General features: G+C 50.0%; 1 protein-coding gene across 1 annotated transcript in view; it reads left to right on the top strand.

The window, feature by feature from the left end:
- LOC147697095 (transmembrane protein 131-like) overlaps positions 1–19,147 on the top strand; it is a 427,844-nt gene that overhangs the window by 337,738 nt on the left and 70,959 nt on the right. Inside the window, exon 13 of the mRNA XM_086934173.1 lies at positions 4,879–5,042. Coding sequence (XP_086790299.1) covers positions 4,879–5,042 — 164 coding nt within the window. The remainder of the gene's footprint in view (positions 1–4,878; positions 5,043–19,147) is intronic.

Genomic DNA, 19,147 nt, shown 5'->3' with positions numbered 1-19,147 from the left:
CAAGCAACACTTTTGGACATGCTCTTTGATGGCTGTAGCTTGTTTAGTGACAAGGCAGACAACACACTCGAGCGCTCTAAGGATTCTAGGGGTACGGCCAGAACCTTGGGCCTCTCTTCAAACTTACACCCAGCGCAGTCTGCTTTTCACCCCTTTCGTGGCTACGGAAGGGGTGCCCCTAAAAGCTGTCCAGCCTCTGGACGTGGATCCCACCGACATGGGTCAGGGGGCCATTGGGCGGGCAAGTCCACCAGCGCCCCCTCTGCAGCAGCCTCCAAACCTTCCTAGTCCGATGTTTCAGGACCACCATTCGCCAGTGGTCGGCAGGATTCGCCATCACCTCACCCTCTGGCACAACATCACGTCTGACAGGTGGGTTTTGCAGATAGTCCAAAGGGGCTACTCACTCCCCTTCGAGACTACCCCATCATCCATGCCACCTCAATTTTATTGCATGTCGGAGGATCACTTGACCCTTCTCTGACAGGAAGTTACGGCTGTCTTGGCCAAGGGAGCCATCAAGCTCGTTCCTGCCCCAGAAGTAGGTTGTGCTTATATTCCCACTACTTTCTGGTACCCGAGAAGGACAAGGGCCTGCGTCCTATCTTGGATCTCAGGAACGTCAACCGCTTCCTCCGGATGGAGAAGTTCAAGATGTTGACAATGGCTCAGGTCCTGTCTGCCCTCTACCTTGGAGACTGTATGGTAGTGTTGGACTTAAAGACCACTTATTTTTACATTCCCATCCTGCCGGCCCATAGGCATTATCTACGGTTCACAGTAGGCCACAAGCACTTTGTTTACAGTGCTCCCCTTCAGCCTTACCAGCGCCCCTCTGGTGTTCACAAAAGTGATGGCGGTGGTTGCAGCTCATCTGCGCAGCTCATCTGCTCAGATCATGGGTTCCAGTCTTCCCCTGTCTCGACGACTGGCTGTTAAAGGTGGGCTCCCCCCAGGCTGTTGTCTCCCACCTGCAGACTACAGTCGACCTCCTGCATTCACTGGGGTTCACCATCAACATGCCGAAGTCACTCCTGATTCCCTCTCAGAAGCTCCTTTTCATCGGAGCGGTTCTGGACACAGCGCAGTTTCGGGCTTATCCTCCTGAACTGCGAGTCTGGGATATTCGGGCAATGATTCTGATCTTTTAGCCTCTATCCCGGGTTTCGGTCAGAATGACCCTGTGACTACTGGGCCTCATGGCTTCCTGCATCCTGCTGGTGGACTGTCAGGTGGCATATGCGGCTATGTAGTGGGACCTGAAGTTCCAGTGGGTACAGCATAAGGGGAATCTTTCCGATTGCGTCCAGATCTCGGAGGGCACTGCACAACAATTGTGGTGGTGGCTAATGAACCAGCATTGGGTCAACAACAGATCCCTCTCCCTTTCCGAACTAGAGTTCACAGTGGTGACAGATGCGTCACTTCTGGGATGGGGCGGCCACATGGCAGAGGCGGAGATCAGAGGCCTCTGTTCTCCGGCGGAGTCCAGGCTCCACATCAAGCTTCTGGAGCTTTGGGCGATCCGTCCTGCACTGAAGGCATTCCTTCCTTCACGGACAACATCACCGCCATGTGGTACTACAACAAACAGGGCAGGGTGGGGTCGTGGACCCTATGTCAGGAGGCATTTGGTCTATGGAAGTGGCAGGAACATCAGGGCATGGCCCTGGTGGTTAAACACCTGGCAGGTTTTCCTGACTGCCAGGGCAGACTAATTCAGCTGCCGTTGCATGATGGATCACGAATGGCGTCTTCACTCAGAGGTGGTGCAAGGTCTCTTTCAGCAGTGGGGAGAGCCTTGGTTAGATCTGTTCGCCACCGAAGAAAACATGCAATGTCAGCAGTTCTGCACGTTGGAGTTTCCAAGGCGGCACTCCTGTATGCCTTTCCGCCTGTACCACTTCTACCTAGAGTGCTGAAGAAGATCAAGCGCGACCGGGCCCAAGTTATTCTTGTGGTTCCGGACTGGGCACAAGAGTCTAGTACCCCGAGCTCTGGAGCATGGCCATCGATTCTCTGATCAGACTGCCTCTTCGGGAGGATCTTCTGCCACAGCAGTAGGGGACGGTATGGTGCACAGCAAAGGCTGTGAACCCCCTTTCTGCCCCTCTTTCAGAGTTTCTCCTTTATCTTTTTTCTTTAGCCCAGCAGCAGCTCTGGGCACCCTTAAAGGCTATCTTTTGGCCATTCCAGTTTTCTTAGCCTTCCTGATCAGCCTTCTCTTTTTAAGTCCCCGGTTGTAAATAGATTTCTGAAGGGCCTTACTCCTCTCTTTCCTCATTCTCCTTTTGTAATGCCCCAATGGGACTTGACTCTTGTCTTAACTTACCTTATGTGTGCTCCCTTCGAGCCACTACATAATTGTCCTCTTTGTCTTTTTACTTTAAAGACTGCTTTCCTGCTTGCCATCACCTCTGCTCGTAGGGTGAGTGAGCTTCAGGCTCTGTCCTCCAAGCCTTCCGTTCTTGCTGTTCATCCGGACAAAGTGGCCCTTCGCACTAGGCCTTCTTTTCTGCCAAAAGTGGTTACTTCTTTCCACTTTGGTCAGACCATGACAGTGCCCACCTTCTTTCAGCCTCCGCACCTTTCCAAAGATGAGGAGAGACTCCACCGATTGGACCCAAAACGTGCGCTGCCCTTCTACCTTGACCGCACTAAAGATTTCCAGGTGGGCGATCAACTCTTCGTGGGTTATGTGGGCGCCAAGAATGGTCGGACTGTGCACATACATACCATCTATCAGTGGGTTGTTCTATGCATTAAGATCTGCTATTCGTTGGCTAAGATGGAACCTCCAGTAGGGCTACACACCCACTCTACCAGGGCAATGGCAGCCACTACTGCTTTGGGACGTGGAGTTCCGCTGATTGACATCTGCCAGGCAGCCACGTGGGCATCCCTGCACACATTCACAAAACATTACTGCCTGGACAGCCAAGTCCGGAGAGATGGCTTTTTCGGCCGTCCTGTTCTCCAGGACTTCCTGCTGTGAACTTAGCTTGTAGACCCACCTCCAGGGTCGGGTTTGCTGGGGTATCTATTTTAAGGTAAATAATCTATACTTACAGTCTCTTTCACGTGAACAAGTTAATTACCTTCTGTAACAATGTATCTGTAAGAGACATATGTAGTTATAGATTCCTTACTGCCCCACCCACCCTCCATGTTCTGCGAACTGACTTCTAGAGATAGGGACTCCCTTACTGGCCCCTAGTTATGTGCACCAGTGGTCAGTGTCTTGCATGGCTCTGCGCTTCTGGCGTGGAAGGTTGTGTCAGAACTGATGTCAGCGCGCAGGGCGGCGTCTAAGTACACACCGAGACGTCACCACGGCGGATGTGGAGTCGACCGACACCACCTACCAACGCGCATGGGTACTGCTGTGAAAAACATCTCCGGATTCAGTCTGATGCGTGGGGGTAATTCTAAGGTAAGGAATCTATAACTACATACGGCTCTTACATATACATCATTACCGAAGGTAAGTAACTTGTTCTTTTGGTGGTCCGGTGGTTCATTGATGGCCAGGGTGAACTTATAGCTGGTGTAGGACTCAGTTTTTTAACCTTAAGTTTCTTTTGATTCTCATGCCCCATGGCAGAGAATGTTTTAAGATTATGAGCCAACATTGATTTCGAGTTCTCAGATGTGCCATTTCTTATAAAAGGAATATTTTGTTCTATCTGCCTTTTACCATCGACAGAGTGTTAGTAGTTTTAATATTGGAATCAGTACTGAAACTTAATGTTGGATGTATATTGCCATCAGGACCAGTATAGCCTTATATAGACCCCCAAAACGTCCTCCACAGTTGTGGACTGGTTGTTTATCTTGGAGAAACTACCAAATTCTGCTAAAACTGTTACTGGTATCCAGGATGTTTGTGTAAGGTTTGAAAATATTAGAAAGCTTTTTTTATTCACAACCAAGAAGTCAATCTAAACAATAATTGTCTGACCTTTCGAGGTGAGAGAAAAATAACTCATTCATTCCCCAGTGAAATCTGTGCAGAACAGTTATGCTTTTGTTCGTCAACCATTTTAATTTCTTTGCAATAGCATCCTCCTCTTTGGTCCAGAAGGTGGATACCATTCAATTAGGGCATCATTTGTAGATGCTGCAATCTCTGACTAAGTAGTGTCGCCCCACTGCTCTTCGAGCACTGAAAAGGGGAAAAATAAAACAATAATAACAGTTATTATCGTTTTATTTTCGGTTGCTGTGGGCTGGGTTAGGGCGGGGGTGGTGGCTCAGGTTGGGGGCGAGGAGTGGACTGTGCACACTAAGTGCGCATGGCTGCTGTCATGTGCACTTTGCATATTCCCCACCAGGCTGTAATGGACTGCCTGGTGGGCAATAGGCACAGACTCCCTGTCCTTATCTGAGCGCAATCCATGGCGCTCAGACCAATCACAAATCTGTATTGAATTGAAGCATTGTGATTGGCTCAAGGGAGCCTGTGTGCCGAGTGCTTTCTGCAGTTTCTTCCAGACTGGAGTCAGGAAGAGCGGAGAAGCAGAGAAAAGACGCAGTTGTCGGAAAAGGTAAGTGTTTAAAAAATATATATTTTCAACCCACCCCCGTTCCCTACCAGCCACCACTGCTCTGACCCCATATAAAGTACAATAGCATTGGAAATGTCTACTACAGCCAGGATGTTGATTTGCCTCTTCATCTTCTATCATTCCTCTCATACTGACTTATTTCCTGTGACACCATTTTAATTGCAAATACTCTATCCTGGAGTCAAAAAGAGGACCAAATGTTAATTACACTTGCATTCCGGATCCCCTAATCAATCATAATTGAAATGTAATCTGGTGCATGTCTTCATAGGTCATTATTGTTTTGTTTATATTTTGTTTTTCTTTGCAGAGGTATTTAGCAAACTTGGACTTGCACATTCTTCATATAGTCAGGATGCTCAGAGAAATTGGAGTGAAACTAGTAATATTCCTTCATCCATATGGGACTGTCCAGCTACCGACTCACTGCCCTCATGGACATCAAGCTCAGGTTCCCCAACTCATGCAACCGCAGTAAGTTTAAGCACTTTTATTATTTTTATTCTATATTTTAGAAGTCTTCTAAGAATGGTTCTACCTCAAAACATTAGTCTTTTTGGGCACCACCTCAGCTCACACAACAATCATGCATGTGTGCTGAGGCCTTCCTTTTACATGGAGTGAGGCCCAAAAAGGAATGTGCAGCATGTGCACCCTCTGCTTAAAATAGTGGCTCGATTACAGAGTGAGGCCAAGGTGAAGTCCGGAAGCAGCATCATCTATAGCTATATCTAGGAAATGAAATAAACTTTCAGCTTCTCTAAATCTAGTGCCTTGCCATATCGTTTTTGTAAGACACCAGAGGTATTCCTTTTTTACTCAATTTAAATTGTGCTTTTATTTTTATGTTCAGCTACGGTGCCAAGACACCTAAGCATATGAGCACTCTAGAAATAAACAACAACATACTATCATTTCGCTGGGCTGTATAGAGCTGGCAATGGTGTCAGCAAAGTGATTATAGTTGCCGGGTAGGCCTTTTTACCGGTCACCTACTAGGGAGAGTGACATTCTGGACTCTTCTGTGTTTTAAGAAAGGACTGTCTTTGGACGAGGGAGATGCTAGGAAAGTGAGATCGTGAAGGAGCTGAAAAAGGACAAGTCAGAGAAGACTGCTGGTGTATGCCAGAATGAGATTATAGCTCTACATGAAGATAAAAACTGATATTCCCTGAGGACCCACAACAGTACAACTGAACTGTTCACCCCAATGTTGAAGTGTTTCCAGGAACTTAAATCTGCAAAAGTTACCCATCATTTCAGAGCTATGAACTGCTCTAAGAAACTCCTACAAAAGGTTGGACCACCACCTGCTGTCAACATCCCCAAGAAGCCTATTAGACAGATCAGCACAAGCAACCCAAACCAGAAATTTGTCTTAGATGGGCACCTAGCAGATTGATTGGTGGGTTTGTGTCTGGGTCCAATTAAGACATTTCTAGCCCCTGATCCATTGAGTCATGAGCATTGCAACATTTATAACTGGTGCTAATGCTGCCTCCTCTAATAACTTGATGTTCACAGCAGTGTAGGTTATGCCACATACCAGCCGATCGGGCTGGAGAACAGACCTCTGCTCCACCATTGTGAGTAGTACAGCACACACCCCGCAAGCAGGGCTTATGTCCAATTAACATATAACACCAAGAATACTGGGAACTACAGGTGAACTAGCAAAGTGTTGGTTGGGAAGTGTACGGTACAAAATCCAACCTTCTTCATAATGTAGAATTGAGGCATGATTCCAACCATACCTGAACAACTCCATGAAATGCCTCTCTTGACCCAGGGGAATGCCATAGACTGTAATACAAGAGTTGCCCTCCACCAGGTTGCAACACACCACTAACACCTTATACTGGTTGTTTTCAGGGTAATAATGATGGTAGTAACTTGTTGCTTTTGAAAACGTATATTTATAGTAATGTTTTGTATGATTTATAATCAGGTACTTCTTTTTCAGAGGCTAAGCACCAACCAAACATTCTGTTATTGACCTGTATTTGTGGTTTGTTGAGTCCGGGAATTCTAACCGCATTTCACCTACCTGAGTAAACCTTGGACTGCAGGACTCTGATAGTCAGAACCTAAAGGTTGTACTTATTGATCAGTTTTGGGTCTAGTAGTAGGACACCAGTGGTCAATGGTTATCGTTTATGCAATCTGAGCCCAGCAACCCCTGACTTCCTAGGTACTCCCAAAAAAAAGTTCCCACTGCTGCCCTATATCACTCATGATTTATGTTGCTTAGCATTTCAAAACTACTCAGTGGACAAGTGTAATCTGTCCCACATTTCTTCCTGTGTGTAGCAGATTGGCATTCTGCTCCCTCACCCAGATTCCTAATGTCCTCTGTAGACCCTCCTCGGATCCTTTTGGCCAATATTTATTTTTCCTCAGAAAACGACATGCTGAATTTTTGCTGCCTATTCCAGACTTCTTTCCCTCACCCCATTCATGTAAACAGTCTTTTCCCATCAACTGTATATTTTTAAACAGTCTATTCATTCTGTTATCCATTCTCTCTCTTCCTTGTGTAGCATATTCAATTCCTCTTGCCCCTAAGTAACTTGTTCTCGGTTCCCTTTGCCACTTCAAGTTTTCCAATCTACAATTCCTGATCTGACCTCTCAAAACTTAGGCCCACACTTGATCAATCGCAAAGCTAACTCCGCTAGCTCTATTCTCTCCACGTGCACCTGAGCTGTGAAAAAATAATGGATAGCTGCTGGCAACATTCAGATACTCCAAGGATGGACCATACTTTGTCTGGGAATAACACAAGCTCCAAAGGAAACAGACACTTTTCTAATCTTTCTTTCGCAGGCTGCACAGCAAAAATCTGAACCAGTTTTCATGTTTCTTAATGTGGCGTATTCCACACCTCCCAAACTTAAGTAAGGATCTCAATACACCTAGAAAAATGACTTGCCTTTACCTTTGACCTTATACAGACTGTTCTTCAGACTTCTCTTTGAATGTACTATTTCCAGACATCTTTCCTTCTCGACCCATTCCTCCTAGAATAGTATTTTCACCATCTATCTCACAGACTTGGCATCTGAGTGCTTAAATCTGCTTTGGAACATTTTCTGGATGGGTGCTGAAAGAAAACTTAAAATGTAGTCATTACCTTCATTTCTGATGGATACTTCTAATCACAGATTCCTCACATTGTGACTATCCCCAGGCACAAGACTTGAGCTAGAAAATTCAAAGCAGTGCTCTTGCACTAGTAAGTGCCTTTCTTTCCAGAAGTAAGACCGAAGAACTCAGGACTGCTATATGCTTTCCCACCCTACCTCTCCTGTCCCAAGTTGTGAAGATCAGGAATATCTGACGGAGACATCTATCCCCAGAATCCTTATCTTAGAATCCTTGCCAGACTGGATCCGCAATTTCTTTCAGCAGTACCTCTGCGCATCTCCGTAGTGACGTCTCATGGATGTCACATCAACAAAATCCATAGAAAACCTCTCCCGATGTGCTGACGTCCTTCCTTCTTTTCCACACGAGCAACGCGGATTGGCACTGCAGTTCCTCTGGGTGCTTTTTGGCCTACTTGACTTCATCGACAGAGCCTTTTTCTACCATTCTTCAATGTCCTCGAGGTTCAAGCCTTGTGAGTCCTGTGGACGACCAATGTCTGCCACGGACCCTCACTTGGTTTGCATGTGGTGTCTGGGTGAGCACCATGACTCCAACGAGTATGACTCTTGTTTCCAGCTCGGACCTAAGGCGTGCAGTGAACGTCGCATGAAGCTCCTTGCAGTCAGATGTTACATTAATCAAAGTCTTCTTGTCCTCCTCTGTCCCCTAGGCACTCTACAGATGACCACGAGTCCGCTGGAGGATCCATTCCCATGGGTGTCATTCTCCTTCATCGTCCGGAGGGAAGTCTCAGTGTCAGCCGTCAAAGTCGTGGCTCCTCCCTCCTTCATCGCCTACCGCTGGTCCCCACTCTTCTGTTGAAGTGTTGGGGCATGAATCTCTCCAACTATCCTGGGGCATGGTTGTCTTTGACCCAGATGAGACGATATTCTCAATCCCTTCCTTCTATTCTTGTGTTACCAGCTCCCTCTGGAGCGCCCTTGGGCCCAAGAACGTGCATGAGGTTGTGCCTATGACCCCACCGGCGGGTTCTCCCCCGGCTTCAGGTCGGCCTCCTGTGCCTGACACCTTAGCAACGCCAGTGCACAGCCCGTCAAGACTCCCACCTTTGGCTCCTGCTTCTGGTCTGCAGATTTCAATGTTGGCATCGCTCGCTTGTCTGCCTGCTACGATAGTGGAGACATCTAGGTGTCGCCTGGCTCAGGTACGGCTATGGCGCCAATGGCGCCACCATCTCAGACTGCCTTCCTCTGTTTTTTTCTTTTTGAGGACCATGGTTGTGGAAGTACTACGGATGGTGTGGTCTGTCCCTTTCCCATTTCAGACGTGGTTCCAACCCCTATGCAGTCTAGCTGGTTACTTGACTTGGGTGATGCCAGTGGCTTTGAATCTTCTCCAGCCTTCTGTCTCCTCCTGGTTTGGCTACGGAGGCAAGTTCCACTCTGGCGGACATACTCAATCAAGTTTCATTCGTACTGGATTTACGACTTCCTTCTGTGTACTTGTCAACAGACCCTAATTAGCTTTCTACATCCTGACCAGTCTAAGGTTGAGCCTGTACTTCCTTATAGTGACTGTCTTTTTGAAATTCTGTTGGGTGCTTGGGCTAAACCTGAAACAGCCCCCCCCCCCCCCCCACCCCCTTCAATTGAAGAAAGAAAAAAAAACAGGGCTCCCTGCAGATTGCTATATTTCTCACTGGCGTCGCCCGAGGATCCTTCCTGTTTCCTTTGACATTCCTCTACTAAGAGCTTTGTCGTTAAGACTGCTTTAGCCACCCAAATTATTGATTTTCTCCCCCTTGTCCCTCCGGAAAAAGAGGCCAAGAAATGTTGCCATCTCACCCATGGGGTAGCTGTCCTGCTGCTGCTAGCAGTTGTCTTCCCCTGGGACACCAGTCCCCTTGATTGTTTGGATCCTCTTCTGGTATTCTTATTTCACAAGACACTGGGTTTCCCTTTCTTTCCTGTATCTTTCCTCCCTCCACTCCCGCCATCATTGCGCACATTTTTTATGGGAGAGGTTCCCTATATCTCCCTTCTTGGTGGAGGTATTGCATTACTTTTTCTTGGGGTATATCCTATCTTTTCCCGTGTCCATGAAGCGTTGGTTAGGTTTCTTACCTGTTTCCATAAGTTGGCCAATGTGTGATGGTCCTAATCAACTATCTGTCGCCCTCGGTTTCCTCTAGCCCCTCATTTCACCCTGATCATCATAATCCCCATCATCATCAACCTCTTCTTCTCCTCCTCATTGTTCGCCTCCTTCATCTTCGTCTTCTCCTTCTTCATGGTGCACTTTCCACATGCTGATTATTCTTTGTTTCTCCTACTGCCACCTGCTGGCATCCTTCCTCAGTTGGTAGCGTTGGTTCTTGGACGGTTGCCCATTTTTTTCTTTTAGTGGGAAATGCCTTCAGCTTCCTACTTTTATGTGGCATTCTGTTGCTGTTTCCCCAGCCTTTTCTACTATGTTTTTTTATATGCATATATATCCTTGGATGTGTCTGCATGCATGAATGGATCTCTTGTAGATGTCTTTTACTTTATATATATATATATATATATATATATATATATATATATATATATATATATATATATATATATATATATATATATATATATATATATATATATATATATATATATATATATATATGTATGTATGTATGTGTGTGTGTGTGTTTTGCACATCTGGCCTTCTATACAGTGCAAGTCGCCGCCTCTTACCTACACCCTTCTTGGTGACCCGGTTCAGCATTCTGGGTTGTACTTGTCTGTTTTCTTCCTTCTCTTCAGTGAGCGTCTTCGTTACATTATTCTGGAGGATGCCTTCTACATCTATGAAGGTTCTCAGTATAAGAACAGTTTGTTTTTACCTTTCTTGTTGTTTTCTTAGAGATGCTAATCTGCATTCATTGTTCTTTATCTTTTTTTGATCATTCTATTTATGGAGGTCCCTTTTTTCGAAATCTGTTTCTCAGGATAGTTTCCTCAACGATCAGTGAGTGCTCTTATTCATTGTATATGTTTGCCGCGGATGAGCACGTTTTGTATGATCGTTCCATTTGGTTTTGAGTCTGGACTTTATGGTCTATTGTCCTTGGTCCCTTTGCATACCCCAATCTTAGGTTGCATCCCTTTTTGGGGATGCCTCTTTTACTGGTTCTATACCGTATTTTACACTTTCTTATAGCTTTCTACTCCCGTTAGGAATCTCATAGTTGTTTTATTAGATATCAATCCTTTCGGTGAGAATCGTTGCTTCCCTATCATTTATTTGGATAGTGTGGTCCCTTTCTATCTTTCAGACCCGCTTCCCCTATTTGGGGATCGTTGGTTCTTCGCAGCTCCTCCTCCAAGGATGGTATTGCTTAGGCATCTGATTCTAAGCTAAGGAATCTGCAGCTAGATGCCTCTATCAGATGAGCAAGTTACTTACCTTTGGTAATGCCTTATCTGATAGAGACTACTAGCCGCAGATTCCTTCACGTAGAATTATCCCCAGAAGTGAGACTGGATCCGGAAACTTTTTTGCCACAGCATCCCTGTGCGCCGGGGGCGGGGCGACATCACGCGACTCCGCCCAGGCATCGTCCGCATACGTGACGTCAGCGAAGTCACGTAAGACCCGCCTAGGCGCGCCTACGTCAGTTTTTTCCTTTTCCGCGTGCAACGCTGATCTGGTCTTTGCTACGGGCCTGTTTAGGGCCCCTTTTCTCTTCTATTTCTTTTTGGTGGAACAGTGTGCGAATGCCTTTGGGCTTCAACACTTGCACGTTTTGTGGGTGTCTGATGTCGGCGATGGACAGTCACCTCATTTGTATGTGGTGTTTGTGGGAGGGATCATGGCACCACTGATAGTGAGGAGTACCAACAGTTGAAGCCGAAGTCACCGGGGGAGCGCCGCATGAAACTCCTCTCGGCGCGTCTCTCCAGGTCGTCGTTTTCCCCTCGATCTGCTTCAGTGGACACCTTCAGATACAGCCGTGGTCGTTGTCCTCGCCTTTCTCCGATGTCATGTGAGCGTCACTCCTCGGTGGGTAAATGTTGCAGGTTGCCACCGGGGGCTGGTTTCTGGCCTAACGGGGGCGTGGACTCTCCGCAGGTTATGCGGCCCGCGTGTCGTCCTATCCACCGTTTCCCGGTGTTGGGACGTCAAGAGTCCAAATGGAGAGATACGCGGCGGCTTTGCAGGCCTCGCTGGCGTCTCCTCCTCCTTCCCCTCCTGGGGCGTTGTTAGAATTGGGGGTCTCTGGTTGGCACAGGTAGGCACTTGTGACAAGCAGGGACCCTCTCCTCTAGTCAGGGCAAGAAAATTATACCCTTAAGAATAACCCCTGCTCACCCTCTAGGTTGCGTGGCTCGAGCAGTCCAGGCTAAACTCAGGAGTGGTAAGTTAGTTAAGCATTTGTAATTATACACAATAAATCCACTGATTCCCCCACAAATAGACACCAGGCTGTAGTTCTGTAAAAATATGTATTCTTTATATAAAAATATATGTAGGCAGGTAAGATTATCACAAGACCTTCTATAACGTTTGAGCTTGGGGCCACTAGATGTCCACAATGGCAATTGTTTCTTTACAGTTCTTAACAAGGTTTAGGCTGCTTCCATCTGTCCTTGATTACCTTTAGAAATAGTTCCGGTTTATAAACGTTATTTAGTTTTTTTTTTAAAACCATAAAAGTTAGCCTAAATATACAATGTGTAAATAACAACAGCCAGCTTATTAATAATACAAGCATAAAATATATACATTTGACACCTGGAAACGACAATAATTTGATAATAAATAAGTTATAAAAACTCTTAAAACCTGTCCACAACAAATTCATTATAAGATAAAAATCGGCTTCAATTTACAAAGGTATACGAAATATAAATCACATGTTAAATTGTTCTATAAATTAATAAGTTCACATGATATTATGAATCAAACACATAAGAATTTACATTGGTTTCACATGTTTGCATCTAAGCACCCATGCCCATCCTAAGAATTTAGCAGTTCCAAACATTATTGGGCCTTCAGTAGAACACTTTAAAATTCTGAAGGCCTGTTGGCAAGATCTGGTACCCAAATTGGCACATATAGGTTTAAGCCATTTTTTTGTGGGTGCAGTATATGCTTGACAAACTAAAAAGACATGGGTCACTGTTTCTTTAACATCGGGACAGAAGGGACAATCGCTAGAATTTTCCGAACGCCATTTAGAGGTGAAAGAAAGTAAAGGCAAGGTTCCAACCCTAAATTGGTGAAATAGTTTTCTGTCACGAGTAGACGTGATGAGATCCCAGTAACCCTCCCATTTGGTTTCGTGTTTTTTGTCAAAAAAAGCCTTTGTCAACGAACCATGTGAACAAAGTGAAAACCGCTTCATAGTGATATGATTCCAATATGCTGCCTTCAGCTCCATTTTACTAGGAAAGATACTTCCCATGATACTTCCACAGGTGTTTCAGCTCTTAATCGTATAACAGGTTATTTATAGAGCAAACCAAAGGATCGTGTGTTTGGTGTCCATATCCCTCACCTCTAAGACTGCCTGGGCATAATGCTCAAGTTCGGGAGTAACCCAGAGCCGCCTCCAGTAAGCTAACAACATGTCAAGTGCGCGAGGTTCAGGCTGTAGACGTCCTCTTTGGCAGGGGACGAGTGGTATGCGGACAGTGCTCTTCGTAGCACAAGCGTATCTTCGGGTCTAGTTGATCAGCAGGCGGTTGGTCACAAGCAGGCGCGGCCCGCGACCTCCAGCACGGACAGTACTGGGGGTCACTACGGAGGGGCAGCGCAGCCTGCATTCGTTCTCAGAGGCAAAGCGGGGCGGCCGGGTACGTCTAGGCGTACGGGCGGCCGTCCAGGCAAAGATCACTCTCACAAGAGGAATTCCGGAGGGAGGGGCGAGAACGCACGCTCCGATGGCGGGCGAGGGGGCAGAGGAGCAGGCGGCCTGACCCGAGGGGCAGAGAGCGCCTCTACACGAGCGGGGCTCTCAACGGGTGAAGAGGCAGGCCAGCTCCCGAGTGCCACGGTCCTAGAAGGGGGCAAGGGGGCACAGACTCTGCTCCGGCGGGAGGAACACACGGCTCAATTCACAAGACGAGCGAAGACCCAAGGAACCCACTGGTCCTGGGGTTCCGTTCAGGGGGCAAGCTCAGACAAGCCCTTGGAGATGATTTTCAGCACAGCAAAACAAACTCCTCTTTGGGCTTCTCCTCTTCTTCCTCAGCAAGACAAACTGCAGGCCAGTCCTTTCAGCTTCTTCTTAGACCTTCTAGTTGGGCAGAGGTTCGTTGTGGGAAAATTGGATCTGATTTGTTTCGAGCAGGGCTCCTACATTTATAGTCCGTTTCTTTTGTCTTTTCAGGCCAGGGGGGCCTTTGCATAGTCCTTTTCAGTCCTGGAACACTTTGTTGTGCAGACTCTGCCTTCTCCTTTCAGTGTGTGGGGCAGGGACAGCAGACGCTCCGCAGGAGGTGGAGCCAGCATTGAGATGACAAGTACAACCAGGAGCACGTTGTTGACAGTCCTCCCTCTTCCTGGGCCAGGTGTCGGGAAGAGTCATCAGTCGCTCCCCAGGAGGTGGAGCCAGCATTGTGGTGGCAGAGCACAGCCCTATTCAGAGTCAAGGGGCACTCCCACCACCCACTCTGGTGTAATCCCTCCATTCACCACCTGTCATTCCCAGACCTGTCACTCACACAACCCAGACAGCAGATACACATCCTGGCAGAGGCGGGCTGAAATGGTTAGGCAAGCAAATGCTAACTTTTTAAAAGTAGCATTTGCAAACACAGGTTATTAAAATTAACTTTACTAAAATAAGTATTTTATTATTCTGAGTTGAGGCATACTAAACTTGACTTTCTACCATGCTCCCTGAGTCTGTTGGGATTATATAGTGTAATAATTCCAGCAGCCCATTCTGGCCTATAGAGAGTAGATAGCCTTACAATAGTGAAAAACTAAAATGTCTGTAATTCACTATTAGGACATGCCACACACATCAGGGCACCTTATGCTTACAATGCACCCTGCCCTTGGGCCTACCATAGGGGTGACTCACATGAAGTAAAGGGAAGGTTTAGAGGCTGGCAAGTGTGTGCATTTGCCCAGCCAGCATGACAGTACCACTGCACGCAGGTTCTGCAATGGCAGTCCTTAGACACATTTTAAAAGGCTGCTTCTGTGGGTGGCGCAACCAGCACTGCAGGCCCACTAGCAGTATTTGTATTCACAAGCCCTGGCACTCATGGTGCACTTTACTGGGGACTGATAGTGAACCAAATAAGCCAATCATGGAAATCAATTAATGTATACACTTAACATTGGGAGCACTTGCACTGCGGCAGGGATTGGCTGTGGCGCAGTGCCTTGAGCAGCTAACACCAGCAAAACATCTGAGGCACATCAGCAAAAAGTGGAAGAGAGACTCACGCCAAGGTTCCAGGTCTAACAGGCGTCGGCGGATCCCTTGCCTTGCGCAGAGCCCTCCGCGGCGATGCCGTCGGCACGGGCCCCGGCTCCGACTGGTTCGGATCCAGGCTTGGAGGATGTTGTGCTGTTGGGGTGTGACTCCTCTGGGGCACCTCCTTCAGGCCACAGCGTCTCTGCTTCGCTGCACACGTCCGCGGCAGTCCCTCTGGGGTCACAGGAGGTTGCTGGGGCTCGTATCGCATCCCCTGGCCCCTCTCGGTCCTTTGACAAGGTGGTCCTGTCTAAGGCCGAGGTTACGGCGCCGGCAGCAGCTGGACCGTGCGGAGCCACAGGGGTCGGTGAACCCTCCGCGTCCTGCTTCAGTTCGAGGCCGGGTAAGGACCCCTCGTCCATCTCCGGGCACCTCTCGCCCCTCCCCACGAGTAGCTGCTTGTCGGAGAGTAAGTCAGAGGTTGAATCGTCCTTATCTGAAAGAAACACGTTAGTATTAGATTCCTTACCTTAGAATATCCCCAGGCGTCAGTCTGGATCCGGAAACTTTTGCGTAGCAGTACCCCTGCGCGTCGGTAGGCGTCGTCTGCAGGCGTCCCCTGCGGCTCCGCGTCCGTCGTTGGCGTCGTGCGCCGTGATGACGTCGCTGGAGTATATAGACGCCGCCTCCGCGCGCTGACGTCAGTTCTTCTTTTTTCCGCGCCAGTTAGCGCAGATCCGAAGAGCAGTACTCCGGTCTTTGACCAAGTTTTTTGATCTTTTTTGATCTCTGAATCTTCTACGGTGCCGGTAGGATGCCCGGTTTTAAGAACTGTGACGACTGTGACCGGACGATGTCGGTCACGGATCATCACCGACTCTGCCTCCGGTGCCTGGGCCCCGACCACGACGTGGACGCCTGCGTCGACTGCCGGGCCTTGACTAATAAAGCTAGGCGGTCCCGCAAGCTGCTCGAGCTCCGGGTGTCGGCCCCGCGTCGAGAGCGGTCCCGGTCCGGCCGGAGGTCGAGGGAGCGATCGAGGGAGCGGTCGCGGAGCCGTCACGGGCGCTCCGGGAGTCGTCACCATTCTTCTGGTTCCTCAGGTAGGAAGCACAAAATGTGGGGGCGTCGTCATAGTACCCCCGACTCCCTCCCGACGCTCGCACGAGGCGGCCGGGGGTTCGGGTGGCCCCACCCCGCGGCTCCGCGTGAGTCGCCGACGCGGCCTGCTCCATACCCTGCGGTCCCTGGGCAAGGCGCGTCCCCCGAGGAGATAGAGGCGTTCCTCGTGGCCATGAGGGCTCTTTCTCCTCCGGCGGGTTCCGTGGCGCCTTCGGGCCCTGTGAACCCGTCTGGGGGCCCTAGCGGCTCGGGTGACCCTGCCTCGACGCCGTCGGGTGCTCCGGCCCCGGCGCCGCCGACGGCTCCGATCCCGGCGCCGCAGGGGCCCTCGGGGTCAACGCCGGCTGGTCAACCGGCCTCTCCGGCGCCGATTCCATCGGGGCAACCCCTGGCGCCGCCCCCGCGCGGCGCCGGTTCCCCGGCGCCGGCTCCGTCCGGTGCTCCGGCGCCGGCTCCGGGCGGCGCCGTCCCCATTCCCTCTCCGAATCCGGGCTCAACGCCGATGGGGCCTGTGAACCCCGAGGAGCCGGTCTACATTGTTGACTCCGAGTATGGTGAGGATGTAGAATACGGAGAGGGGTGGGAGGGGTCCGAGGACCCTCTGACACGCGAGTGTCAGTATGACATGGACTGGACAGGTGACTTGGGTGACGCCAGTGGTCTGGATGACTCCCCCAACCCTGGTTTTGTCTCGCCTCCTACCGTGGCTACGGAGGAGGGGGCTGCCTATTCAGTGGTGTTGATGAGGGCTGCCAAGGCCTTACACCTTGAGCTCCCCGTTGCGGCCGTGAGGACTAACATCCTCACCGAGGTCCTCAAACCGCAGTCATGCCCACAGGAGCCACTGCTGCCGTTTAACGAGGCCTTAACGGACGTTCTTTTGGGCACGTGGTCCAGGCCCGCTTCAGGTTCGCCTGTTGATAGGAACGTGGCCAGACGCCACCGTCCGTGTGCGGACGACCCCAAGTCTCTGTCCACCCACCCCACCCCTGAGAGTCTGGTGATCCAGGCCTCCACTTCCCAGACCGCATTCCCGTCGGCCCCGCCCGACAGGGAATCAAAGAGGTACGACCAGTATGGCAAGAAGGTCTTTTCGTCCCTGAGTCTGGGACTGCGGTCTTGCAACACCGCGTGCCTCTTGGGCCGTTACACCCACTCTCTGTGGGACACGGTCGCGGACCTTCTGCCTGAATGCCCCGCGGAGGTACGGGCTAAGCTCGGCAAGGCTATGATTGAAGGCCGAGACGCAGCAAGATATTCCATCAGGTGTGGTCTTGATACGACCGACTCGCTGGGCAGAGCGATGTCCACGACGGTGGTGATTCGTCGCCACGCCTGGCTGAGATCCGCCAACTTCTCGGCTGATGTCCAGAATGCTTTGATGGACATGCCGTTTGATGGCAGTCGCCTGTTTGGCGACAAACGGACCACGCGCTGGAGCGCTTCAAGGACTCCAAGGTCACGGCCAAGTCCTTAGGTCTCTCGACCCAGCGCCAGCAAACTGGTTCGTTTCGCTCCTTTCGTGGCCAAGGAAGGGGCGGTCCCACACATGCTGCCAGCCACGCGCCACAACAGAATTATCAATGCGGTGGCGGCCGTGGAAACCGCCGTGGTGGCGGTCGGGGACAGTGGCGAGGTCAGGCCACACCTCCCCCCGCAGCATCTGCCACTAAATCCTCCTAGTCCGAGCTTTCAGGCCCATGTGACACCGGTGGGAGGCAGGGTTCGCCATCACCTCTCCCACTGCCGCACAATAACATCGGACAGGTGGGTGCTGCAGCTCGTCCGAAGAGGCTACTCCCTCCCCTTCGAGACAACCCCTCAAGCCATGCCACCGCAGAACCGCTGTGTGTCGGGGGACCACTTGGCACTTCTGAAAGAGGAAGTTACGGCCCTCTTGGCCAAGGGGGCCATCAAGCGCGTTCCTGGGCCAGAAGTAGGACGTGGTTGCTATTCCCACTACTTTCTGGTACCCAAGAAGGACAAAAGGGGCCTACGTCCTATCTTGGATCTAAGGAACGTCAACGGCTTTCTCCAGAAGGAGAAGTTCAAGATGTTGACTTTGGCTCAGGTCTTGGCTGCTCTAGACCCTCAAGACTGGATGGTAGCGTTGGACTTGCAGGATGCGTACTTTCACATCCCCGTCCTGCCGGCCCACCGGCGTTACCTGCGGTTCACAGTAGGCCTCAAGCATTTTCAGTTTGTCGTGCTCCCCGTGCTCTCAGTCTTCCCCTATCTAGACGACTGGTTGTTGAAGGCGGGCTCGCCCCAGACAGTCGTCAGCCACCTTCAGATGACGGCAGACCTCCTGCACGAGCTGGGGTTCTCCATCAATGTGCCGAAATCACACCTGTGCCCCTCTCAAAAGCTCCTTTTCATCGGAGCGGTTCTCGACTCTGCGCAGTTTCAGGTCTATCCTCCGGAACGGCGAATCCAGGATATACAGGCTTTGATTCCCATCTTCCAGCCGTTATCCCGGGTTTCGGTCAGGTTGACGCTGCGGCTGCTGGGGCTGATGGCTTCCTGCATCCTTCTGGTGCATCACGCCCGGTGGCGGATGCGGGCTCTGCAGTGGGACCTGAAGTTTCAGTGGGCCCAGCATCAGGGCAACCTGTCCGACCATGTCTTGATCTCGGAGGGCACTGCGAGACAACTGCAGTGGTGGCTTACGGACCGCGATTGGGTCAGAGGCAGATCCCTCTCCCTTCCCCAACCGGAGCATGTTGTTGTGACGGACGCGTCCCTCCAGGGCTGGGGAGGCCACTTGGGAGAGGCAGAGATCAGAGGCATCTGGTCTCCGGCGGAGTCCCGGCTCCATATAAACCTGCTGGAGCTGCGGGCGAGTCGTTTGGCACTGAAAGCGTTCCTCCCCTTTGTCAACGGAAGTGTAGTGCAGGTGTTCACGGACAACACCACCGCCATGTGGTAC

Source organism: Lissotriton vulgaris, chromosome 8 (genome assembly GCF_964263255.1).
Source record: "Lissotriton vulgaris chromosome 8, aLisVul1.2, whole genome shotgun sequence".
Taxonomy (NCBI): Eukaryota; Metazoa; Chordata; class Amphibia; order Caudata; family Salamandridae; genus Lissotriton; species Lissotriton vulgaris.
Note: the sequence above shows the minus strand (reverse complement) of the source record. Positions and strands in the feature narration are given on the sequence as shown.